Source organism: Aquarana catesbeiana, linkage group LG07, assembly GCF_042186555.1.
Source record: "Aquarana catesbeiana isolate 2022-GZ linkage group LG07, ASM4218655v1, whole genome shotgun sequence".
Classification (NCBI taxonomy): domain Eukaryota; kingdom Metazoa; phylum Chordata; class Amphibia; order Anura; family Ranidae; genus Aquarana; species Aquarana catesbeiana.
Window position 1 is genome coordinate 264,888,458 of NC_133330.1, and position 27,838 is coordinate 264,916,295.

The 27,838-nt window shown below is 41.4% G+C and overlaps 1 protein-coding gene and 1 long non-coding RNA gene across 2 annotated transcripts in view; one reads left to right on the forward strand and one right to left on the reverse strand.

The window, feature by feature from the left end:
- The window catches only part of LOC141103567 (uncharacterized), a 48,886-nt gene extending 33,232 nt beyond the window's left edge, over window positions 1–15,654 (reverse strand). Inside the window, exon 1 of the long non-coding RNA XR_012235337.1 lies at window positions 15,437–15,654. This is a non-coding gene — a long non-coding RNA (uncharacterized lncRNA). The remainder of the gene's footprint in view (window positions 1–15,436) is intronic.
- The window catches only part of LOC141103566 (putative ferric-chelate reductase 1), a 34,529-nt gene extending 10,804 nt beyond the window's left edge, over window positions 1–23,725 (forward strand). The window contains exons 5-6 of the mRNA XM_073593297.1: window positions 10,721–10,808; window positions 22,525–23,725. Of these exons, the coding sequence (XP_073449398.1) occupies window positions 10,721–10,808; window positions 22,525–22,590 (154 nt within the window). The 3' untranslated portion in view covers window positions 22,591–23,725. The remainder of the gene's footprint in view (window positions 1–10,720; window positions 10,809–22,524) is intronic.
- Window positions 23,726–27,838: the final 4,113 nt, after the last annotated feature.

The window sequence follows — 27,838 nt, forward strand, 5'->3', positions numbered from 1 at the left end:
AAAAAAATAACAAACATGTTATACTTACCTTCACTGTGCAGCTCGTTCTGCACAGAGTGGCCCCGAACCTGGTCTTCTGGGGTCCCTCGGCGGCTGTTTCAGCTCCTCCCCGCAAGCATTAACCACCTTAATGCGAGCTCCCTCGCATGGTGGTTAGTGCTTGCGGGCGCGCTCCCGTGATACAGCCGGCGGCTATAGCCGCTCACTGTATCACTCGGCCCCGCCCCCCAGCGCACCGCGTCATTGGATGTGATTGACAGCAGCGCGAGCCAATGGCTGCGCTGCTTCCAATCCATCCACTGTAGCCAATCAGCGGCCAGGGTGAGCGGAGGAATAGATGTCGGGGACGAGAAGCTGACTTTCGAGGCGTCAGGTAAGTAAAACGGGGGGGCTGGGGGCGGCGGTATTGTCAGAAGTTTTTTCACCTTAATGCATAGAATGCATTAAGGTGAAAAAATTTTTACCTTTACAACCCCTTTAATAATACATTTTATTAATGAAATTTTATTTAAAAAAATTATATATATATATATATATATATATATATATATATATATATATTATATATATATATATATATATAATTTTTTTCCCTTTCTTTTTCATTTGGTCAGGTCATTTGGAAATATTTCATATTTACATTTTCTAGCCAGCAGGTGGAACTTTAGGACAGTGTTTATCAACCTTTTTCAGTTAAGGCGCCCTTTAAAATTATGCCCAACCTTGAGGAACCGCATTCAAAAACGTAAAAAAAAAAAAACGAATAGTTAACGCAGCAACATCCACACATGTAGCACACCCAACGTTAGAGGTGATTTATTCTTCCAAAGCAAATACACTTTTGCACACTGGTACTGACTAGTATTCCAATGTTTCTCTACTACCTCATTCACCCAATGTGACCCCAGTGCTGACAGGGAGAGGCAAATAAGGATGCTATGCAGGTGCCCGAGGTCCTCCTTATCAACAGATGATGTCATTGCTTGTTAGGACACTGGAGGCTGGAAGGTTGTAATGGTGCAAAATAAAACCTGTGGCTTTGTGCAACTAGAGGGCAGGTTTCATCCACCTGCTGGTTTGTATACAATTTTTGGGCAGTTTGTAGGCTTTTGCCAAGGCACCCCTAAAGAAACCTAAAGGCACCCTGGTTGAAACAGGCTGCTTTAAGATCACATGTTTGCCAAACTAACTTGAAGTATAAATAAAGCTTCCCCGAGAGCTGATGTTTAGCAAGTTTATGTTCAGTAAGCCTAGGTTCACATATACCGGTAAATCGCATGTGTTCCAGCATCCCCAGCACCTGCACCATGTAGCTCTGTGCAGCTGCCCTTCAGTTTCATTTTGAGAAAAGGGTTGGGGACTTTTTCCCTGCGTTTTCTGAAGGGAATGGATTGCTGTGCCTGCACAACCACACCCACACAAAATGTGGTGGTGTGAACCTAGACTAAAGGGTCAGGTCACCCAGTAAAAATGTGGTAGCCACTGGGTAATGTAGGGTTGAATACTCCAGGCTTCTTGGTCAATACACCATGGATATAACTCTACTCTATTTTTTTATCTTTCCTGTTTCAACCATGAAGATCATTAACCACTTCAATACAGGACACTTATACATCTTCCTGCCCAGAACAATTTTCAGCTTTTAGCACTGTCACACTTTGAATGACAATTGCGCGGTCATGCTACACTGTCTGTACCCAAACAAAATTTTTATCATTTTGTTCCCACAAATAGAGCTTTCTTTTGGTGGTATTTGATCACCTCTGGGATTTTTATTTTTTACTAAACAAATAAAAATAAGACCGAAAATTTTGAAAAAAAAACGTTTTTTTTGTTTCTGTTACAAACCTTTGTAAATAAATAAGTTTTCTCCTTTACTGAAGGGGAATTGATGGGGCTGCACTGACAGGCACTGATAAGGCGGCACTGATGAGCACCGATGAGGTGGCACCAATGAGGTGGCACTGATGAGGTGGCACTGATGGGCACTGATGATGAGCACTAATATGCGGCACTGATAGGCGGCACTGATAGGCGGCACTGATAGGTGGCACTGATATGCAGCACTGATGGGTACACATACGTGGCACTGATGGGCACTGAAAGGTGGCACTGATGGGCACTGATAGGTGGCACGGATGGGCACTGATAGGTGGCACTGATGTACACTAATTTGTACACTAATGGATAGTACTGATGGATGCCAAACAGTGCCAAACAATAATGCCTGCCAATCAGTGATGCCCATTGTGGGCTTTGATTGGCATCCATTGTGGGCACTGATTGGCATACCTGGTGGTGTCTAGTGGTGGGCATCCCTGGTGGTCCTGGTGGCGTCCCTGGTGGTCCAGTGTGAGCATCCTCGGGGGGGCTGCGCTGATAATCAATCAGCACAGACCCCCCCTGTCAAGGAGCAGCCGATCGGCTCTCCTCTACTCACGTCTGACAGACGCGAGTGAGGAAAAGCCGATCAACGGCTCTTCCTGATTACATTGTGATCAGCCGTGATTGGAACGGCTGATCACGTGGTAAAGAGTCTCCATCAGAGACTCTTTACCTAGATTGGTGTTGCGGTGTGTCAGACTGACATACCACATCAACGATCGCTGCGATGCGCGCCCCCGGGGGCGCGCAGCGGCTTGATATCCTGGCGACATCATATGACGTCCGGTCAGGATATCGCAACCACTTTGCCAACGTCATATTGCTATATGGCGGAAGGCAAGTGGTTAAAATCTTTGATTCATTCTTAGGTCTAATGTTACTCTGCCTTCTGGCTTCTATGTTTGTTGCTTGATAGAATCTGTTGGGGAGTGCATGAGACCATTTTTGTTATATTTTTTTCAACATTTTTGTGTCCACGTTGGTGACAAAGTCTGGAATCCATACTTGTTGGAGACCAAGTTGACATTCTTTCGGCCTAATTCACAAAGAATAAGGAGAAAAAGTAGTCACTCTACATTTAGTTTCTCCCAATTAAGCCAATTAAGACCTCAACTAGGTTAACATGCAAATGGAAAAGTGAGTAAGTGAGCATTGGTAAATTTCGATTTGGCATAGTCGCGGTTCCATAAGTGACAATTGCCAACAAGTTTCCTATATGGAACTGCACTGCAGTATTTAGCTATGATCATGTGTGTACATATATGCCAATAAACCAATCCTGTATGGGGTATGCTCTACCTTGTGTGTAGTTATTTATTTATATTACAATTATTGTACATAGTTTTCTTCTTTTGCTAACGAATGCTGTTCTGAATGACTATTACAGAGTGATGTCTGCTATTCCGTGAGGTTACATGTGTTTATCATTTACAGTTACATATCTGTTATATGTAAAAAAAAAAACATGTTACATTTCTTTTTTAGGAGACTATAGAGTTCTAATTATCTATGTTCATTCTTTAATCATACTAAACTATAGACATGTGCACTGCTGAAAAATTTGTTTGTTTACGTTTCATTCGTTTTTTTGTTTTTTTCGGAAATTTGAAAATCCAAATTTTTGAATTTCTGGATTTTTGAATTTTTGAATTTTCAAATTTTCAAATTTTCGTAAATTCGGAATTTGAAAATTCGAAAATAATAAAGAGAATCCAAAAATTAAAAATAATAACTAACTAACTAACTAACTAACTAACTAATAATAACTAACTATTAAATTATAAGTATTGTAATTTCCTTTCAAATTTGTCTGTTAGTGAACGTAACGAATACAAATTTATTTGAAGTTACGTATTATCCGAAATAACGAATGCCGCATCTACACAATTTGAAAATTCAGAATTCGTAAATTAGAAAATCCGAATTTTTTAATTTCCGAATTTTTGAATTTATGAATTTTCGATTTTCAAATTTTCAAATTTTCAAATTTTTGTAAATTCCGAATTAGAAAATTCGAATATAAGAAAGAAATTCCAAAATTCAAAAATTCTAAATAATAACTAACTAACTAATAATAACTAACTATTAAATTATAGGTATTATAATTTCCTTTCAAATTTGTCTGTTAGTGAACGTAAAGAATACAAATTTATTTGAAGTTACGAATTATCCGAAATAACGAATGCCGCATCTATACAAATGGAACGGAACAAATGAATAATAAATAATAATAATAAAATGTTTATATTATTATTATTATTGTTATTTATTATTATTAATTCATTACGTTCCATATGTTTAGTTACGGCATTCGTTATTTCAGATAATACGTAACTTTGTATAAATATGCATTTGTTACGTTTACTATCAGCCAAATTTGAAAGGAAATTCCCATACCTATAATTTAATAGTTAGTAATAGTTAAGTTATTATTAGTTAGTTATTATTTCAGATTTTTGAATTTTTGAGTTTTCGGATTTTCGTTCATATTTTCAGATTTTTGTTCTTTTGAATTTTCGGATTTTCATTCTTATTTTGGGATTTTCCAATTTCCGAATTTTGGGATTTCCAAATTTCCAAAATTTCGAATTTACGAATTTCAAATTTCTGAATTTCCGAAATTTAGAATTTTCAAATCTTCGAATTTTCGAATTTCCGAATGTTCGAATCTTACAATTTCCGAATCTTACAATTTACGAATCTTCAAATTTACGAATCTTTGAATTTAGAATTTTCCAATTTCTGAATTTCCGAAAATACGAAAATTCGAAAATTCTGACATTTCTGAATTAACTAATTTGTCAAAATTCCTTAAAAAATAAATTCAGAACTAAATGAATTGCACATGTCTACTAAACTATTATGTAAGTCTAATCGTACTCAGCACATTGGCCTGGTGGTCTGTACTCATGAACAAAAAGCACTTAGGTCAAGAGTTTAAATCCCAACCATTCTAACACCCTGTGGGTTCACTAGTGTTTGATTATTTTATTCCCACACAATAATATTTTTGCTAAATAAAATACCATTGTATGCAATTGAGCATGCAAATTATGGAAACAATCATGCTGATGTGGCAGCGGCAATTAGTTGTTCACCTATTTTCAGCATACTATGTTAACACCCTGCGTGTTCACTAGAGTTTGATTATTTTATTTCCTCACAATAATAATTTTGCTAAATAACATACCATTGTATGCAAATTATGGAAACAACCAGTGGCAATAAGTTGTTCACCCATTTTTTGCATACTATGCTGCTTAAAATCTATGCAGGTGATACCATGCTTGAGATTTGAACCCATGATCTGAGTCTTTCTAGGTAGGAGTGCTACCCACTATGCCATTGAGATGAGCACAATTATGCTTAGAATATACAATAGTTCAATGATTAACGGATGAACATAGATCAATAGAATCTATACTCTCCTATAACACAAATGCAAGATCATTGCTAATTCGTAAAAAATTTGTAGATGTGACTTGTTTTGCTTCTTTTGCTGATATTTATATTATATCATCATTGTCAAACTTTTTTTATGTCTAATTCATATTTTATGAAAATGTTGAGTTCTATTTATATATGTTCATTCTGTAATCATGATACTTCTTTATATTCTAGGTATAATTATAATCAGCACAGTGGCCTAAACTTTGGCACTCTTAGCTATCAGCACTTAGGTCATGAGTTCTATGCTACCCCCTCCCTAGAAGTATAATGGCAAATTCATATGTGCTTTGGCTAATGCATAAGTGCCATCAGCGAGAGATCAATTATATCATGATGATGGAAAATACTGTATGTTTTCATCTACACACATATCCATTCCCCATTGAAACTTTAGGGAGGTGGTAGGCAGCATAGAACCCACAGCCTGACTGTTGCTAGATCAGAGCGCTAACCACTAAGCCACTGTGTTGATGGTTACATAGTTACATAGTTGGTGAGGTTGAAAAAAGACACAAGTCCATCAAGTCCAACCTATGTGTGTGATTATATGTCAGTATTACATTGCATATCCCTGTATGTTGCGGTCGTTCAGGTGCTTATCTAATAGTTTCTTGAAATGATTAATCCCCCCCCCCCCGCTGAGACCACCGCCTGTGGAAGGGAATTCCACATCCTTCCCACTCTTACAGTAAAGAACCCTCTACATAGTTTAAGGTTAAACCTCTTTTCTTCTAATTTTAATGAGTGGCCACGAGTCTTGTTAAACTCTCTTCTGCAAAAAACTTTTCTCCCTATTGTGGGGTCACCAGTACGGTATTTGTAAATTGAAATCATATCCCCTCTTAAGCGTCTCTTCTCCAGAGAGAATAAGTTCAGTGCTCGCAACCTTTCCTCATAACTAATATCCTCCAGACCCTTTATTAGCTTTGTTACCCTTCTTTGTACTCGCTCCATTTCCAGTACATCCTTCCTGAGGACTGGTGTCCAGAACTGAACAGAATACTCCAGGTGCAGCCAGACCAGAGTCTTGTAGAGCGGGAGAATTATTGTTTTATCTCTGGAGTTAAAGTGGATGTAAACCCAATGTCATCCTTTCTAAACTACTGCCATAGGGGTTATCTATAAGGATATATATGCCTCCTTCATGTATGTTTACCTGTCAAATGTCTCCCCTCTGTCTGTTATGAGAGCTGAAAAACTGCAGATTCTGTGGGTGGATCTGTTGTCTGGAGCTCGGTGGGTGGAGTCGTGAGGTCAGTAGACTCCCCGCCCACCTCTACACTCCCCTGTGTATTTCTAACACTGCTATGATCTCTAACATCCAGTGAAAAGACAGGAAAGTAACCACATGACTTCCGCATGCCAAATCATGCTGAGGTGTGGAACAGCCAATCCTTGCAGAGCTGCTGAAGAAAGGAGTGGGGGAGGGAATTAAAAAATAATGCCTGTGTCTTAGGCTGTCACTCACAGCAAGGGGGAGTATTTGACAAAGTTTTTGTCAGTTTGTCAAGATTTTTCTCAGTGAACAATAAAAGAGGATTGCTCAGAGATGGATTAACTCTGTGTGGCAAGACTGGGCTCAAATGATAGGAAATCTTATACTCTACAGTATGATAAAAAAAAATTTGGGTTTATATCCACTTTAATCCCCTTTTTTAATGCATTCCAATATTCTGTTTGCTTTGTTTCTTGGCATGCCATTGCTGAGCCTATCATCTACTAGGACCCCCAGGTAATTTTCCATCCTAGATTCCCCCAGAGGTTCTCCCCCCCAGTGTATAGATTGCATTCATATTTTTGCCACCCAAATGCATTATTTTACATTTTTCTACATTGAACCTCATTTGCCATGTAGTCGCCCACCCCATTCATTTGTTTAGATTTTTTTGCAAGGTTTCCACATCCTGCGGAAAAGTTATTGCCCTGCTTAGCTTAGTATCGTCTGCAAATACAGAGATTGAACTGTTTACCCTATCCTCCAGGTCGTTTATGAACAAATTAAATAGGATTGGTCCCAGCACAGAATCTTGGGGGACCCCACTACCCACCTCTGACCATTCCGAGTACTCCCCATTTATCACCACCCTCTGAACTCGCCTTTGTAGCCAGTTTTCAATCCATGTTCTCGCCCTATGGTCCATGCCAAAGGACCTTACTTTGTACAGTAAATGTTTATGGGGAACTGTGTCAAATGCTTTTGCAAAATCCAGATACACCACATCTACGGGCCTTCCTTTATCTAGATGGCAACTCACCTCCTCATAGAAGGTTAATAGATTGGTTTGGCAAGAACGATTCTTCATGAATCCATGTTGATCACTGCTAATGATACCGTTCTCATTACTAAAATCTTGTAAATAGTCCCTTATCATCCCCTCCAAGAGTTTACATACTATTGATGTTAGGCTAACTGGTCTGTAATTCCCAGGGATGTGATTTAGGCCCTTTTTAAATATTGGTGCTACATTGGCTTTTCTCTAATCAGCTGGTACCATTCCAGTCAGTAGACTGTCAGTAAAAATTAAGAACAATGGTCTGGCAATTACTTGACTGAGTTCCCTAAGTACCCTCGGATGCAAGCCATCTGATCCTGGTGATCCATCACTCCATTGGACTGCCTACTATTTTCTGGATACTTAATGCCTTCACGCCATTAGCCAGTTTATCAATATCAATCTAGCTATAGTAATAGTGTCTATTCATTCCCAGCAGCTCGCATCTCCCCTCTCCTCCCCCCTCCACCCACCCCCATTTACCTCCATTGGATTTTTCCAGCTGTCAAAACGTTTTTTTTTGGCCAAAAGGGAATAACAATACCCTATCAATAAATATTATATATTTTTTTATCGTCTGACAGCCTGCAAAATCCAAAGCGTCCGGACGTTGTCATACGTTGTCTGTTTTTGTTTTTTTTTGTAATGTTTTTTGTTTTGTCCAGTTTGTCCAATGATCATGTACCTAGGCATTAGGTTCTACCGGACCTAATTAGCTATTTTTAAATACCATGTTTTAATTTATAGGTTGCCTTACCAATTTTGATGTTTTGTACTACAATTAAAGAATCAATAAATTTAAATTTTTTGATAACACTGTCAGTAATTTTGACATGATTATAAATTTGTTGCCAAAGTAACCCCTTACCCAGCTTTCTAGAACCGGGTGTTCCTCCTTTTTTCCTTTATGCATATTACGGTTACAGCAACAGACACTACTTAAGTGTATAATCAAGTCGGTCACGTTATTCACTTGACCACTCCCAGGTGTAACTTGTTCCATCATCCCCTTTCTCCTTCCCTTTTCCCATCACACCTCTACTTTGTCAGTAAAAATTAGGAACAATGGTCTGGCAATGACATGATTGAGTACCCTCAGGTGCAAGCCATCTGGTCCTGGTGATTTATTAATGTTAAGTTTCTCAAGTCTAATTTTAATTCTGTCCTCTGTTAGCCATGGAGGCGCTACCTGTGATGTTTCATGAGGATAAAGACTGCAGTTTTGGTTACTGAAACCCCCCCGATTCCCTTGTGAAGACTGAGGAGAAGAATAAATTCAATACCTTCACCATCTCCCCATCCTTTGTAACCAGATTTCCTTCCTCATTCTTTATGGGGCCAATGTGGTCTGTCCTCCCTTTTTTACTGTTTGATCATATTTATCCCTAGAATATATAGTGATGGAAGCATATACATATATAACGAGAAGTCAACATTCTAATAAAATTCTATGTAGACATTAACAATTATTTATCATATAATGGAGGCCTAAGAGCCTGGTTTGGATTGGGGGGATCCCCACGCTGATTTTTTTTCCAATCAAATTCGTGTTGTTACACCCACTTGTGGCAGGCAGCACAACTCCACTCCACAAAGCTATGCAGAGTTCCCTGGACACAATTAAGAGCTATCCCTAGCTTTCGAAATGTTACTGAAGGGGATTTGTATTTTGAAAATGTTGTTGCAAAGCAAACAAGGATTCAAAGTAGTTAGCAACTAGTTCATTTTAGGTGGCTAAAGATGGCCATACACTATACAATCTGATTGTACAAGCTCTGTACACTCTACTTTAGATTTATCAAAACTATATGATAGGAGGACACACCAGCTATCCATTCACTCTGTATCCAATCAAGCAGGCCCTTACACTACATAATTGATGTAATCTAAAGGAGATTGTACAATCAGATTGTATAGTGTATGCTGAGCTTTACAGAACCCAGGACACTCTTCTCCTGTTTTCAATACTACAGCTCTATCCATATAGGCTGCTATCTGATCTCTCATTTTCTGCACTCTCCAAATTAACAGATCTATGCAAGATGAATTTAAGACAAAAAAAAAATATTTGTATATAGTGAGACCAGTGATCACTGATTAACCACCTCAATACAGGGCACTTTCACCCCCTTCCTGCCCAGGCCATTTTTCAACTTTCAGCGCTGTCACACTTTGAATGACAATTGCACGGTCATGCTACACTGCAACCATGTGAAATTTTTATCATTTTCGTCACACAAATAGAGCTTTCTTTTGGTGGTGTTTAATCACTTCTAGGTTTTTAATTTTTTCCTAGAAAAAGAAAAGTTTTTCTTAGTTTCTGTCAGCAAATTTTGTAAATAAGTAATTTTTCTCCTTCACTGATGGGCGCTGATGAGGCAGCACTGATGGGCACTGATGAGTTGGCATTTACGGACACTGATGAGGCGGCATTTATAAGACAATCTCAAATTTTGGGGCTTTTTGCTTGATAAGAGGCTGCAATTGATGCTGGTGTGGCATTCACAAGGCTGCTTCTTGTACTTCCCCATGGAACATATATGGCAAGATTTGCAATGCTGGTGGAATCCTCCTACACCTAAATACTACATTTCTTTAGGCATTTATCTATAGGTGGTGGATTTACATCAGGCAGGAGTTCTGTTTCTTGTTTTATTCTGTGATATTTTGTGTTTATTGGTGTGTGTGGGTAGAATAGTGGTTTTACTATTTACTAATAGTGGTATATATATATATATATATATATATATATATATATATACACACACATACATATACACACATATATATATACACACACACACACACCACACACACACACACACACACATATATATATATATATATATATATATATATATATATATATATGTATGTATGTAGAGAGAGAGAATATCTGTTCCAAAAACAGAAAAACATTACAAATTACTAGCAGAAAATATTACACAATACTCTGGGCTGCGTTGAGGTGCGACAATTGTAACAATTATTTTCTGTGTGTCCTATCAGTGACTGGTGTTTGACAGTGCAGTAAAATGCCAGTCACCACCGATAGTGTGAATTAGCCCTTATAAATGATATCATATTAAAACAATATTAATTATATATTTTAGAGCTACTGTGTTAACTTCATTTAACACATTTTGGACGAATGTGCGTAGTGACGTCTTACCTTCGGCTTCTTCAGGCTCCCAGCTCAAGGTAAGCGAACTGTGATAAACCAGCAGTTATGTGTTTTGTCATAGCTGTGTAAATGCGGCCAAAAACCTAGAGCTGCAGTTAGCCTACATGTTTACCTCCAAGTGATGACTGTTGTGTCTTGTACAGGTTTCTTCTCTTTTTTCTTTGTTCATTTTTTAATATTATCCTTGCAAACATGGAAACCATTTGCTGAAGACATTTCTCCTTTGCTGGAGACATCAGTCTACTTGTTTTACATAATTCTTTCTCAGTCAATCTGCTAAGGGTCTTCAGAAAGGGAGAGTGTTTGTGTAGGACTAGGCAGAACAAAAAAACAACCCCTGGCTACGCCCATGGGCTGTCCTCCGTCAGTATATAACCCCCTCCCTGCTCTAGGTATTCCATTTTTTTCTGCCTAGTCAGGAGTAAGGACCTAGTTCCCTGCTGGGATCTCTAGTCCTGGGAATTTTTTGTTGTTTGTTATTTTCGCTTTTTCCTGGATTTTTTTCCGGTAAGATCTACAATCAATTGCCAGGCTGGGCGATGGGCTGGATGCTTGATCCAGTGGTCACCCCAGTCTGGCCAGCGAGCATGCGCAGACCACAGCTACTCGCTAGGTCGACCGCGACATAGCCCCACTGGACAGGGGCTGGCCCTGCGAGTTAAACGTCTCGCATGGTCGCATATGACCGGGTCTCGTCCTGTGTTGCAGCGTTCCTCATGGCCGACAGCCCCCCCACTTCGGTGGCGAGGAGGATCCGTCTGGGAGCGTTACCTGCGCTTTTTACTTTTCGCTGGAGAGGTAAGTAAGGGGTCCCCTCCTCTCTTTCCCTGGAGTGATGTGGGGCGCGGGTACTTCCTGGAATGGTCAGTCCCTCCGGGGTTCTCCTCCACCCCCCCCCCATCCCAGGTGAGGCCCAGGCTCCCAGCCTAGGGGCTTCAGGACAGGGTCCCCTTTTCCACCTTCGGGTTGTTACGGGGGGCAACTAGAGTTTGGCCTGGGAGGTGGTGACTGCTGTAATTTAGGCCGAGGCTATGCTATCCTGCTGCTCCATGCACTGGTCTGAAATGTTTTTTTAATGGTAATTAGGGTCCAGCAAACACGGTATATTTGAATGATGAATACAGCACCGGCTAAGGCAGGGGAGCCTCTAATGCCTCATTGCCCCTGCAGTTTCCTGTGCAGAACCAAGTTATTAAGACGACAGATTATACTTCTACCGGATCTAATGCCCATCAAATTTAATGTGTGAGAAACTGCCCTTTAAATCTATACACATACTTTGTTGTAGTGATTTTACATACTGTATATCAGTGACGTCCCAAATCCATGCGCTCGGCCCCTAATCTACATGCAGCACGTCGAACGCATGGATTCCAAAGCACATGATTAGAGACTGAGGCTCTAATTGGCTTTAAAAAAGGGTGGGCTCGGGGCGCAGAGCCCACCCAGTTGTGTGACAATAGCGAATCCGTGACCTGACAAATATACCACCAGCTGCCACTGCTGTAGATTTTTTTTCATCTAATTATGGTCAGGACCAATTTTGTTTTTTTTCCTGCTGCTATCAATCTATCCAATGAGGATTCGAGACAGCGGCTGGAGCTGCTGTGCTCATTCTTGTCGCTGGAAAGATCGGGTTCAGGTAAGTAAAAGGGGGGCTCTGGGGGGCTGCTGCACTACAAAAGGTTTTTCACCTTAAGGCCTCATGTACACTGCTGCTGGTAAATGTACGTTTAGGAGCAGTTGGGCATTTTTTTTCAGCTGCCCCTGAACTCTCCTCTATGTTATCTTATCAGTACATGTACACAGGGTCGTTTATAGTTGTTTCTAGGCAGTTTAGAAGCCTTTTTTGGAACGCAAAAAAATGGGTGCAGACGGAGGTTCAGAGGAATTTAAAATGCCAAATGCCTGTAACAGCTTGTAAATGCTGCTAAACGCGGTGACTCGCGTTTAGCAGCATTTCGTTTACAGACGTTCTCCATTTTAACAAAAAAAAAAAAAAAAAAACACGGCTAAATGCGGCATGCAAACGCGCCTAAACAGATGTTTTTGGATGCCGGTTTCTAGCTGTCAAGTTAAATCGTTCAGGAGAGGTTAAACAACGTCCCGTGTACATGATGCCTAATGCATAGAATGCATTAAAGCGGGGGTCCACCTATCTATCGTTTTTTTTTTTTGGAGTTCATTCACAAACTTTTCTTCTCATCATTATCTACTCACATGTTCTGTGTAATAAGTCCGCCTGTGTCCGATTTTGTTGTAAAGAATAACTTATAAAATTCACTGAAGGCGGTTTCCATCTTCATTGTGGGCATTTGAAGCCCACAAGCATGTATTTCCTGGATGCGGTGAATGCTGTGCTCCCAGCATTCACCGAGATGTTGTGATGACACTGTTGCACAATGCATGCTGGGAAGCCTGAGACTAGCTCCCAGGGGGCTGTGGGAGGTCTGGGAGAGGCTAGAAACACGCCTACTCCCATGGGAGGAAAATCAGGAAGTGCTAAGAAGATTAGAAAACACACAGCATGTCAGCATCTAGGCAAGGAAGAGAATGCATAGAGATAATGTTCAAAATTTGGGTGGAACCCCGCTTTAAGGTGAAAAACCTTGAGGGTTTACAACCCATTTAAGATGAAATTTATAAACAGCTGAATGACCCCCAGTATTGACATCACAGTGATGCAATCCCTTCCAAAATTTTTACAGACAAAGCAGTTCATATCTATAGGATGCTTCTGCCATGCTTTATCCTAACCCCTTCACGCCTTAGGGTAAAATAATTCTTAAGACCTAAGCACAATTCTGCAACTTTAACATATGTTAGTAAAACAATACATATCATCACAACTACTTTGTGCATCCAGGTGGATTATACCTTGTTTTTTTCAGGACAAATTGGGCTTTTATTTGCTGTTTTTTTGTATTATCAAAGGAAAACTAGCCCAAAATATCTAAAAAAAATATATATTTTTTTAATTTGGATGTATATTTCTTGTTGCTACCGTAACCTACCCCCAAAGAACAACCCAAAATAGATTTTCCTGCTTCTGACGATGGCAGCCATACCACATATGTGTATGTTATTTGTTGTTTTTACCCGTAGTACAGCCCAGAAACAATAGTGCACATTCTGATTTATTTTTTTTTTTTGTCCTACCTAAAACACACAGACAATGATAATAATTTGTAAACACAAAGAATATCTGCGCATGGATAAAAGTATATGTTAACAGCCAGCACCAATAGGCTGATTACTAGGGGCGGCTGGTGCTCTAATTTTGAGGGGGGGGACAAACAAACCACCCAATCCCCCCTCCCTGTTCATTCGCACTACTGCAGCTATGATGACTTTAAGGCCTCTTTCACATGAACGATCCGTTCAGGTCTGCCTGTCAGTTTTTTAGGCAGACCTGAACGGACCCTCCATAGACCTCTATGGAGCGTCGGATGTCAGCGGTGACATGTCCGCTGACATCCGACCCGCTCCAATCCGAAAAAGTGTAACGGAGGAAAAACCTACTTTTCCATCCGTGTTCGGATCGGATCGGGTGACGACGGACTCTACGGTCCGTCGTCATCCGATCCCCCATAGGGGGATCTGACAGGTCCGTCGCTGCACGGTGTGCTACTCAGCCACCTTGAGGACAGAACATTAGCTACCAAGACCTTGCCACTATTGCACAGAAGATGAAAGAGAATGTGAACCAGCATTTTTCTTCATTCATTATAAGATCCAAGTAACTGATGAAATGTTCTTGCCACTTGCAGCAGCTGCTTGTTTTGTCAACCCTACTGTCTGTGGAAACCCTTATTGATGTGGCAGATGATAATATTCAGGAACTGCTTAAGAAGGCAGAGATGGTTGCCCGTGCTGTAAGAAAATTTCACATTTCCCCACTTACAAGATGAGGATCTGTCTGACTCTGAAGATGATGTGTAAGAGGAGAATATTGAAAAATCACAGGAAGTGGAAGAAGCACCATCCACATCAAATCAGACAATAATGCTGCAGAAGACCCAGGCAGAGCATCTCCCCAAACAGGCAGCATAGAGCAGTCTGACTAGTAATCCAATGCACACAATCCATTTTGCTATGGCCTCCTCCCTGGCCTCAGTGGCCTGTTGCTCCTTGGAGTCAATTTTGTATTTTTAAGCACTTAAAAGAGCAGTGGAAATAGTTTGCTGTGGTTCACTGGCTTGACTTGTCCCGTCATTGGAGGTTTTCTGTATCCGTGGGGTTGAATTAGGGGAAAAAAATCAAGTTATTCTGGTTTTACCTTCTCTCTCACCTCACACAGTCAGCTCAAAGTTGTCTCTCTATAATATACTACGTGTATGGCTCTTCCCAGGTGTGGCCCTAGGCCTTTAGACACCCTGTGCCATGCAAAAATTATTGACAGTGCCCCTCCCTGACCACATCCCTCTATATATGCTTCAATTCGGGGAAAGCAGCAGCTGATAGATATTATGAAATCCCTCCCATTAAGATTCAGTGACTAACATGGACAGACAAACAAACAGCTATTACTTCAGAAAAAAAGTTATGCAATCTGACTGCAACAAAGTTTGTTAAAAAAAATCCCTGCAATGTACATAGATAAGACTGTTCTCAACAAAAGTGGAGTTAAGTGTGCTGTGCTTACCTTTGTAAAAATTTCGGGATGAGTTGTCTGCAATTAACGCTTCAAGTTTGTTGTATATTTACCAGCAAGTGTCCCTCCATATGCTTTGCAAAGGGTCTTATTGTCCTTAACATCAAATGTTAAATACATCTATAGATCTTCTCTTCTCCTTCTACCAGTCATAGACGCCGCTGTATAATTTGTGCAGCAGTGGGAATGCATACATAGGAGTGACTCACTCTGAGTCTGACACACCTCGGTGAGGTCTGGACGTGGATGGTAAGGAGGAGGCCTGCAATGCATAGTGATGTGGAAAATCTGAGGACAGTGAGGAGGCCTTTGATGCTGCACAGTGTTCTGAACAGTGGCTGTAATGCTACACAGTGCTCTGGACGGTGGTCTGAGGAGGCGTGTAATGCTGCAGAGTGCTCTGGATGGTGCTCTGAGGAGGCCTGTAAAGCTGCACAGTGCTCTGGATGGTCTGCAAACAGTGAGGAGGTCTGTAATGCTGCACAGTGCTCTAAACGGTGACTGTAATGCTGCACAGTGCTCTAAATGGTGGCTGTAATGCTACACAGTGCTCTAAATGGTGGCTGTAATGCTACACAGTGCTCTAGACGGTGGTCTGAGGAGGTCTGTATTGCTGCCCAGTGATCTGGATGGTGGTCTGAGAGGCCTGATGCTGTACAGTGCTCTGGATATCAGTGGTCAGATGAGGCCTGTAATGCACACACAGTGCTCTGGATGGGCGGTAGTCAGAGGAAGCCTGTAATGCTGCACAGTGCTGGATGGTGGTCTCAGGTCTGAGGGTTGGCCTGTAATGCACAGTGCTCTTGATGCCGGTGATCAGAGGAGGCCTGTAATGTTGCACAGTGCTGGATGGTGGTCTCAGGTGTGAGGGGTGGCCTGTAATGCACAGTGCCCGGAAAGCCAGAGGTCAGAGGAGCCCTGTAATGCACACACAGTGCTCTGGACAGTGGTCTGAGGGGAGGCCTCAGGCCTGTAATTGTAATGTACACACTCACAGTGCTCTTGTCTGCTCTGGACGGTCATCGTTGTGAATCGGGAATGGGACTGAGACTCTCATTGGGAGGCTGCACAGTGCTCCTTTAGACGGTCGTCTGAGGCCTTGGAGGAGGCCTGTATTGCTGGATGCACAGTGCTGCAACTGCTGCTAAGCGATGCAGCTCCATGGAAACTGGAAGCTCCGAGGGTAAACGTCTCTGCCTCCCATTTTCGTTTTCGTTCGTTAACGAAAACTGAATTGAATTTAGTAATAGTTTTCATCAGTGGACGAAAATGTGGTGTAGTTTTCATTTAGTTTTTATGACTGTTAAAAAGGCCGCTGACAAAAATTTTGATGAAAACATTTTCTTTGACAAAATTAACACTGATTTGTAGCTGCTGATTACATTTTTGGGGGGAGACTGGCGCTCCTCTTTAACCACTTCCCGCCCGTAGGCCGTCATATGATGGACTTTGAGTGTGGATATCTGGATGATGCTTGCAGCTACAGGCATCATTCAGATAACATCTTTTAGCCGGCGATTCTGTGCACTGTAAGAACAATTATAGCGGCAGTTCAACCTCTTGATCGTTCTTACAGGCGGCGGGAGGGGACGTTCCTCCCCTCCCGCCACCCTCTAGAGCTTCTTCCGGCTCACCCCTGCGATCGGTGTGTCGGAGAACAAATCGGTCGTCACCAGAAGTTGAGCATAGAGATTTCCGGTTCCCCAGTCATCTCTCTGACCCTCAGAGGCCCGGGCGTGATGTTATGACGTCACTTCTGGGCCGGCGGAAATAAACAATGCCGGGGACGTGGCTGGAAAGGCCGAGAGAGGTTTTTTTTTTTTTTATCTCAGCCTTTCCAGTCTGAAGGAGAGATGTGGAGTCTCATAGACCCCACATCTCTCCATAAAGAGGACCTGTCACGCACTATTCCTATTACAAGTGATTTTTACATTCCTTGTAATAGGAAAAAAAGTGATCATTTTTTTTTTTTAAAGAGAAAGTGTAAGTAAAAAAATTAAAAGTAAAATAAAGAATAAAAAAAAAAACATTTAAAGCGATCCTGTCCCCGCGTGCTCGCACACAGAAGCGAGCGCATGTGTAAGTCGTGCCCACATATGTAAACGGTGTTCAAATCACACAGGTATTGCCGTGTGCGTTAGAGCGAGTGCAACAATTCTAACCCAAGACCTCCTCTGCAACTCTAAATAGGTAACCTATACAAATTTTTTAAGTGTCGCCTATGGAGATTTTTAAGTACCAAAGTTTGGCGCCATTCCACGAGTGCGCGTAATTTTTAAGCGTAACATGTTAGGTATCTATTTACTCGGAGTAACAACATCTTTCACATTATACAAATAATTGGGTTAATTTTTTTAAAATTCATGAAACAGTTTTTTGCCCAAAAAAAAAAACGCATTTGAAAAATTGCTGCGCAAATGCCGCGTGACATAAAAAGTTGCAATGACCGCCATTGTATTCCCTAGGGTCTCCGCTAAAAAAACATATATAATATTTGGGGTTTCTGAGTAATTTTCTAAAAAAAAAAAAAAGTGCCAGAATGAGCCCGGATGGGAAGTGGTTAAGCATAGGATTATATTATTTACACTTTAACCACTTCCCGACCAGCCGCCGCAGTTGTACTGCAGCAGGTTGGCTCTCCTGGGCGAATCTCCATCATTGTACGTCGGGCACATACACGGTGATCTGCGGATGTGCGGACGTGCCCATTCACTAGTGGGGGAGCCAATCAACGGTCACTCCACAGAGAGGCAGAACAGGGATCTGCCAGTGTAAACCTGGTGTTAAGCCCTTCCCTGTAATTTATACAGTAATCAGTGCATTTTTATAGCACTGATCACTGTATAAATGTCACTAGTCCCAAAAAAGTGTCAAAGTGTTCAGATCTGTCCACTACAATGTCGCAGTCCCGCTTAAAATCACAGATCACCGCCATTACTAGTAAAAAAATAATAAAAATGCCATAATCTAAACCTATTTTGTAGATGCGATAACTTTTGCGCAAACCAATCAATATACGCTAATTGGGATTTTTCTTACCAAAAATATATAGAAGAATACATAATGGCTAAAACCGAGGAAGAAATTTGTTGTTTTACATTTTTGAGGGGATATTTATTATAGCAAAAAGTAAAAAATATTATTTTATTTTTCAAACAAATTGTCGCTCTTTTTTTGTTTATAGCGCAAAAAATAAAAACCGCAGAGGTGATCAAATACCACCAAAAGAAAGCTCTATTTGTGGGGGAAAAAAAGGAAATCAATTTTGTTTGGGTACAATGTCGCACAACCACACAATTGTCCGTTAAATCAACGCAGTGCCGTCTCACAAATGGCCTGGTCAGGAAGTGGGTAAATCCTTCCAAAGCTGAAGTGGTTAAGGCTGCAAGTCAGCAATGTTTCTGCTATATACAGTATCTCTTGCATATATTATATTTCTTTATTCTTATTTTCTTCTTGAACAAGATTATTCTGTGAGGTGTTTGTTAGACAGAAAACAATGGAAGATTTAATGTATTTCTGGTTACAAGATAATTATACTGTATGTAGGTACACAGGACATTGCATGGTGGCTTTTAATTTAAGTATATACGGTAATTATATTTTTGTTGTACTGCATTTTTTGTGCAGCCAACCTGGGTTATAATTTTCAATATGTGATGTTATAATTGTTGGTCCACAAATTATATACATAAAGGACAAGTACAAACACCACCCTTTATATTTTGAATCAAGAAAGGGTTAAAGGTGATACTTACCTTCTAACGGAACTATCAGAAGATTTAAGCCCTAAGTCCTGTGTCTCTCTGCTGCTCTGTTCCTCTGTTATCAGCATAACTTCTGACAAATTCTCCAACACAGGAGATAAAAGCAGCTGGAAATTTGTGTCAGGGAGGAAACAGACAGATAAGCAGAGAGCTTGTCTATTCACAGCACAGCTCTGCATGTTTCTTCATTCCTCTGCCTATGTGGAAGGGGGGGGGGGGTGCCTTTCCTCCAATAAGACCACACACAGGTGTATGCCTAGACTCCACACCCACTGCTGAAACAGGAAGAAAAAATTGTAACACGATGTGCATTTTCTAAAGAATATAGAAAGCTGAAGACAGCATATGTACAGTACATGTAAAACTTATGTAGGGAGATTTGTTTAATCTTTGTGTATCATCTGAGGCTGTTCACTTCACTGGGTATATGAGAGGGTTTACATCCACTTTAAAGGTTTTATTTTTAACCACTTCAGCCCCGGAAGGTTTCACCCACTTCCTGACCAGGCCATGTTTTGGTGATACAGCGCTGCGTCACTTTAACTGACAATTGCACGGTCGTGCGACGCTGTACCCAAACAAAATTGGTGTCCTTTCTTTCCCATAAATAGAGCTTTCTTTTGGTGTTTAATCACCTCTGCGTTTTTTATTTTTTGTGCTATAAACAAAAGAAGAGCGACAATTTTGAAAAAACTCACATTTTTTTACTTTCTGCTTTAAAACATTTCCCAAAAATGTAAAAAAAAAACACATTTATTCATCAGTTTAGGCCGATATGTATTCTGCTACATATTTTTGGTAAAAAAAAAATCGCAATAAGTGTATACTGATTGGTTTGCGCAAAAGTTATCGTGTCTACAAAACAGGGGATAGATTTATGGCATTTTTATTATTATTTTTCTTTTTTTACTAGTAATGGTGGCGATCAGTGATTTTTAGCGGGGGTGCAACATTGCAGCGGACAGATTGGACACCTAACTGACATTTTTGACACTTTTTTGGGAACCAGTGACATTATTACAGCAATCAGTGCTACAAATATGCACTGTTATTGTACTAATGACACTGGCAGGGAAGGGGTTAACATCAGGGGAGATCAAGGGGTTAAATGTGGTCCCTCACTGTGTGTTCTAACTGTATGGGGGAAGGGCTCACTGTGACAACACACAGAAAGGATCTGTGAGATCTCCCCTGTCAGAACTGAGATTTGCCTTGTTTACACAGGCAAATCCCAGTTCTGTCACTGTGCGATCGAATGAACGATCGTTGGTGGCCGGCGGACATCGAGTTCGCCGAACCCGCTGATTGGCTCCCCCACTCACTGGCCAATGGCCACAAACAGCTACGGTGATTTGGGGGATCGTGCCACCTTGCCGCAGGATGACGACGGCTGATCAGCAAGCGGTTAAACAGAATGTTGAATGTGGTGGGATATATAGTGCCTTGAAAAAGTATTCATGCCCCTTGAAATTTTTTCACATTTTGTCATGTTACAACCAAAACGTGAATATATTTTATTGGGATTTTATGTGATAGACCAACACAAAGTGGCACATAATTGTGAAGTGTAATGAAAATGATAAATGGTTTTCAATATTTTTTTTACAAATAAATATGTGAAAAGTGTGGTGTGCATTTGTATTCAGCTCCCCTGAGTCAATACTTTGTAGAACCACCTTTCGTCACAGATTATCAATTGGATTTAGGTATGGACATTAACTGGACCATTCTAAAACATGAATATGCTTTGATCTAAACCATTCCTTTGTAGCTCTGGCTGTATGTTTAGGGTCATTGTCCAACTGGAAGGTGAGCCTCCGTCCCAGTCAAGTCTTTTGCAGACTCTAATGCCCCGTACACACGGTCGGACTTTGTTCGGACATTCCGACAATAAAATCCTAGGATTTTTTCCGACGGATGTTGGCTCAAACTTGTCTTGCATACACACGGTCACACAAAGTTGTCGGAAAATCCGATCGTTCTAAACGCGGTGACGTAAAACACGTACATCTGGACTATAAACGGGGCAGTGGCCAATAGCTTTCATCTCTTTATTTATTCTGAGCATGCGTGGCACTTTGTCCGTCGGATTTGTGTACACACGATCGGAATTTCCGACAACGGATTTTGTTGTCGGAAAATTTTATCTCCTGCTCTCCAACTTTGTGTGTCGGAAAATCCGATGGAAAATGTCCGATGGAGCCCACACACGGTCGGAATTTCCGACAACACGCTCCGATCGGACATTTTCCATTGGAAAATCCGACCGTGTGTACGGGGCATAACAGGTTTTGATCTAAGATTTCCCTGTATTTGGCTCCATCCATCTTCCCATCAACTCTGACCAGCTTCCCTGTCCATGGTGAAGAAAAGCATCCCCACAACATGATGCTGTCACCACCATGTTTCACGGTGGGGATAGTGTGTTCAGGGTGATGTGCAGTGTTAGTTTTCTGCCACACATAGCATTTTGCTTTTCGGCCAAAAAGTTAAATTTTGGTCTCATCTGACCAGAGCACCTTCTTCCACATGTTTGTCCCCCACATGGCTTCTTGCAAACTGGAAACGGGACTTCTTATGGTTTTCTTTTAACAATGGCTTTCTTCTTGCCACTCTTCCATAAAGGCCAGATTTGCGTAGTGCACAACTACTAGTTGTCCTGTGGACAGATTCTCCCACCTGCGCTCTGGATCTCTGCAGCTCCACCAGAGTTACCATGGGCCTCTGCTGCTTTGGCTCTGATTAATGCCGTCCTTGCCTGTTTAGGTGGACGGCCATGTCTTGGTAGGTTTGCAGTTGTGCCATACTCTTTCCATTTTTGGATGATGTATTTAACAGTGCTCTGTGAGATGTTCAAAGCTTGGGGTATTTTTTTATAACCTAACCCTGCTTTAATCTTCTCCACAACTTTATCCCTGTCCTGTCTGGTGTGTTTCTTGGCCTTCATGATGCTGTTTGTTCTTCTGAAGGCAATTGTTTCCACTAGATTTTAGTTAAGGGTATTAGAGTAAAGGAGGCTGAATAAAAATTTCAAGGGGTATGAACACTTTTTAAGGCACTGTACAGTATAAAAGGTAAGTTACCTACTAGTCTCTGAATCATTGAATCACTGACCCTTTACAAATATGTGGTGAGCAAAGTCAGGGCTCTCTATCTTCATATCTCCTCTATGTCTGTGACTCAAAAAGTCTTGAAGCCACTGGATCAGCATAACAGCCAGGTGACCAGCAGTTTTAGAAGAAAAGTTTAATTCTCTTTGCCTTAGTTTCCTTTAAATACTAAATTACTATTGTTTGTTCTTTGATCTTTTAGATTCCTACAGTGTTCCAGCTTCTGATCTGCAGCTCCACTCTAATATATGTGCTACTTCTCAAGTGAAGACTGAAAAGCAGAAGTTAACTGGATATTGCTTGGATTTTATTCCATCAAAATGTTTTTACAACTTACTTGTGTAGCTAAACGTATTACCTAATTACAGTGTTCCTTAAAGTGGACCTTCATTTTTTCAACTTTCCATCTATTAGATCTTCTGCCCTTGCTGTTTTAACTTTGGATAGTAAAACATTTTTTCTGCCAGTAAATACCTTATACAGCTCACTTCCCATTTCTTGTCTGGTAAAAAGCCTAGGCTTATGACATCATGCACAGGTCTCTGTCTCTCTCACTCTCGTGAGAGTTTGCCAGGAAGGGAGGGGGATGAGTCCTAAGAGGGCCAATGAGAGCTGCAGAGCTGGAGGTGTGCCTCTGTATGTCTGTGTAAATCCAGGGAGTGAACAGGCAGCAGCTTCAGCTGCCCACAGTTAAAATGGTCGCAGCCAGGCTCAGGGGAGGGAGATTTCTGCAGCATATTTGGCAAATCCAGAATCACAGTATATATAAAATAATATGCAAAGTGGTTGGAGGGAAGCTTCAGAATGGCAAAGATGTTTTTATTACAAATTATGTGAGCAGAGTGCAGTTCCTCTTTAAGTCCCATGAACATTATGTGTTTTGCTGGTAACCTCACATATGCAGTTTATCAACTACTTTTGTGGCCCTTTGCGTGGAAAGACGTGAGCTGTTTGTGGGACCTCTCAGTCCTGTTCCCTCCTTAGAGAATCCCTTCCTTCCATATTTTTTAGCTAACACACTTGTTTACTATGTCTTCACTCTTCTGTCCACTATCATGACTGGGACTTTAACCACCTCAATACCAGACAACTTTCACCCCCTTCCTGCCCAGGCCATTTATACGTTTTTAGCACTGTCACGCTTTGAATGACAATTACTCAGTCATGGAACACTGTACCCAAATTAAATTTTGTATAATTTTTTGAAACAGATAGAGCTTTCTTTTTGTGGTATTTAATTACCACTGTTTTTTTTTGCTTTATAAATTAACAAATACCAAACATTTTGAAAAAGAAACAGTTTATGTTATAACATTTTGCAAATAAATAATCTTTCTTTAAAAATTTAGGCCAAAATGTATTCTGCTACATTTCTTTGGTAAAAATAATTCATAAATAATAAATCAGTGTATGTTATTTAGTCTGTATGAAAGTTATAGAGTCTACAATCTTTAGTATATATATTTGAAAATTGATGAATCTTGATGTACTGCCTGTCTATCTCATTTCTTGAGGCCCAAAAATGCCAGGACAGTACAAATCCCCCCTCCCCCCAAATAAACCCTTTCTGGAAATTAGACAGTTCAAGCCGTTTAGGCAAACTGAGTTTTTTTAAGTTGTCATTTTTTTGTCAACATTTTTGGAAAATTAGCAAATTAAATTAAATTTGTTTTTTTCCCACCAAGTTGTCATTTTAACAAGTTATCCATGTCTTTATGGGCCTTGCTTTGTGCACTGGTACGCAGTCATGTTGGAACAGGAAGGGGCCATCCCCAAACTATTCCCACAAAGTTGGGAGCGTGAAAATGTTTAAAATGTCTTAGTATGCTGACGCTTTAAGAGGTCCATTCACTAAAACTAAGGGGCCAAGCCCAACCCCTAAAAAATAACCCCACACCATAATCCCCCCTACACCAAGTGATTTGGACCAGTACACAAAGCAAGGTCCATAAAGACATGGATGAGCGAGTTTGAGGTAGAGAAACTTGACTGTCCTGCACAGAGTCCTGACTTCAACCCGATATAATACCTTTGGGATGAATTATAGTGGAGACTGCGAGCCAGACCTTCTCATCCAACATCAGTGCCTGACCTCACAGATGCGCTTCTGAAAGAATGGTTAAACATTCCCATAGACATACTCCTAAACCTTGTGGACAGCCTTCCTAGAGCTGAAGCTGTTATAGCTACAAAGGGTGGGCCAACTCAATATTGAACCCTACGAACTAAGACTGGGATGCCATTAACCACCTCAATACTGGGCACTTTCACCCCCTTCCTGCCCTGGCTAATTTTCAGCTTTCAACACTGTCACACTTTGAATGACAATAGCCCGGTCATGCAACACTTTACTCAAATACATTTTTTTCATTTTCTTACCACAAATGGAGCTTTCTTTTGGTGGTATTTAATCACCTCTGGGTTTTTTTATTGTTTCCAAAAAAAATGAAAAAAGACTGGGAATTTTTTAAAAAAAAATGTTTTTTCATAGTTTTTGTCAGAAAATTTTGGAAATAAGTAATTTTTCTCCTTCACTGATGTGCGCTGATGAGGCTGCACTGATGGGAACTAATAGGCTACCACTGATGGGCACTGATGAGGCGGCACTGAAGGGCACTGATGGGATGGCACTGATGAGAAGGCACTAATATGCAGCAGATGGGCACTGATAGGCTGCACTGATGAGCACTGATAGGCGACACTGATAAGCACTGATGGGCACTGATAGGCGGGGCAATGATTGGTGGCACGGATAGATGGCACTGATGGGCAGGCACTGATGGGCACTGAAAGCCAGCACTCATTGGCATCACTGATGGGCACAGATTGGCCTCACTGATGGGCACAAATTGGCATCACTGATGGACATTGACTGGTGTCACTGATGGGTAAAGGTTGGCATCACAGATGGGCACTGTTGGGGCTGCAATGCAATCAGGGCACTGATGATCAGTGCCTTGATTACCTATACATGTCTCCCCTGTGAGGAGATGCTGCTGATCGGCTCTCCTCTCCTCACACTCTGTCCGTATGAGGCGAGGAGAGCCGATAAACAGCATCTTCTTGTTTACATGTGTCCCAGGGACACAGTGCGCCCGCAATCACCGCATTGTGCACCCCTGCAAGTGCAAGTTTGTGGCGAGACTGGGCGACGCCATATGAAATTGAACGCAAACCCCGATGCTCCACCGTCATTTTACTATATGGTAGGTGGGAGGCGGTTAAAGTTTATGTGCGTGTAGCAGGCGTCCCAATACTTTTGACAATATAGTGTATATACAGGACATTGTATCTTGTGTATAGAAACAAATGCCTCTTTAAACAAGCATTTCCCACTTAAGGTTAGACTTTGGCTTCAGATACCTATCCAAGATGACCAACTTTTGGTTCCTGTCAGTGTAATGACTTCTTTATTCATGCATTTGCAAGAGATTTACTGTGTATGCTATGTATATTGCTTAGTTTTGTTTGATTGCAGGAAGTTTTATTTATTTTTATTGCATTTTTTTTTGGTGTGGGAACACAGCTGCAGCAATCATGGAGACTCTGGTATAGTATTCACGAAATTTTGAACACGCTGAAGTTTCATCAACAACTATATTTATACTGATGGTTACATTATTTGTGTCTTGTATCTGTATCCCTTTTAAGATTCACTCTACCCCACAAGTACACCCATAGGTGTGCGCAGCCTATTGCATTAGGGTGTGCACCCTAAAGCTCAAACACACATGTGTGTGTATCTACATATATATGACCCAGGCAAATTGATCTCTCTGCCGACACAGTGAAAGAGAAGAGCATAGACACTTTTCTTATGACAGAGCCGGTAAGGGGTAGATCTTTCACATGTTCCTGCTGCTACACAGAGCGATAATACTAATGCACATGGGGTGATTATGATGTGCCTGGGCATACCCGGCACACCCTGTGCGCACGCCTATGAGTACACCTTCATTTGCGTAAACATCCCATTTTGTAAATTTTTCTTTTGCAGTGGGCACATAGGTTTTGCTTTCAAACATTTTTAGATGGTTCAAATTCGGGACTTTTCCATTCCACAGTACATATGGAGTTTTCTCAGTTGATTTTCCTGGTAGTTGATTTTGGAGATAACATGAGGTCATAATTGCCTCCCCCTCCAGCATGTGGTTGGCAAATCTACATCAAACAGCATGGTTCTTCCACTCTCACATAGGGTATGGTTCATTCTTTCTGCAACCCTGTTTTGTTCTGGTACATGGTTTGTATGTGTAGCACTACCACCGTAGGAGCCGCTGGTGAATATAGGTATCTCCCACCCTGCACAGCCAGGCATATAGATTTCCCATTCACCCTGTAGACACAGAAACAGTCCTTGCAGCTTTGTTTATTTTTTTATTTAGGTAGATTAAACTTGGAAGGGGAAGGGTTCTTATGGGATGCCCACTTGATCAGTAAGAAATTATTAAGGGACACAAACTACAGTATATACATACAGTATGTACACACTTCTCCCTCCAGCACAGGCTTGCTTGTAGAACTACAACTCCCCGGACCAGCTAGCACTGATTTTTAGATCCAACACAATCTCTGTTAGATCCTCGTGAATGATCTTTGCAGGCAGGGTCCCTTTTTTTTAGTGTAGCAAAAAGAGAGGTCTTTGGTGCTAGCTGTCCTATTCCTGTGGCTATTGCTCCCAGTACCACCTCTTCAGGCACTGCCAGCTTGTCTGGCTGCAGCTGCCCCTTTCACTAGCCCTTCTGGCTACTTTTCCACAGTCCTCCCAGTCTGACTCTGCATCCATCCCAGACTGCTTGCACCCAGTCCCTTCAGGCATGCCTCTCAGTCCTCTGACTGCAACACTCGTCTTCCTCCCTTGAGATTTGCCTCAGCAGTGTTTTCCCACTGTCCTCTCCTTGCTCCTGTGCCTCCTGGTCAGAAACCCTCCATGTGTCATGAAAAGGGTCCCTTCCGCACCCGAGCCCAGGCCTGAGTTCAGCCCCCCCCCAGACTGGGGAGCTACTCTCAACCGACCCCAACAGCCTAACACTCCATCTCCACCTGAACTCCTCTGCCCCAGCTGGGCTAACCCTGAGTATTTAAGGGGGGCTGCTCCCTCCCAACCCATCTGTTGGGGATTGGTCAGGGCCCTCAGAACACTCCAGCTAGCTCCTGCTAGAATCCTCCCAACTGCTTCTGGAATCTTCTACAAGTTTCCAGCAAGCAGGGAGGAGTCAACAGAGATGCTGCTGCTGAGTCATCCGGCCTACCTTAGTCACTCAAACCCTGACCCAGAAAAACACACGGGCTTGGCTGCCAGCCAAGCCTGACAATTTACATACACTAAACAACAATCCTATCTTTAGCACTCTAGCCACACTAGGGGGTGCTTCATATGGTACAATAGTTTGAAATATTATGCCTTGCTTTCTGAGAATATTCTGTGTTATCACCTGTATATGCAGTTGTATGTGCGCAATACACTCAGCATTTTGCCATATTTGTTGCTTACTTGAGCCAAATACTGTTCACGT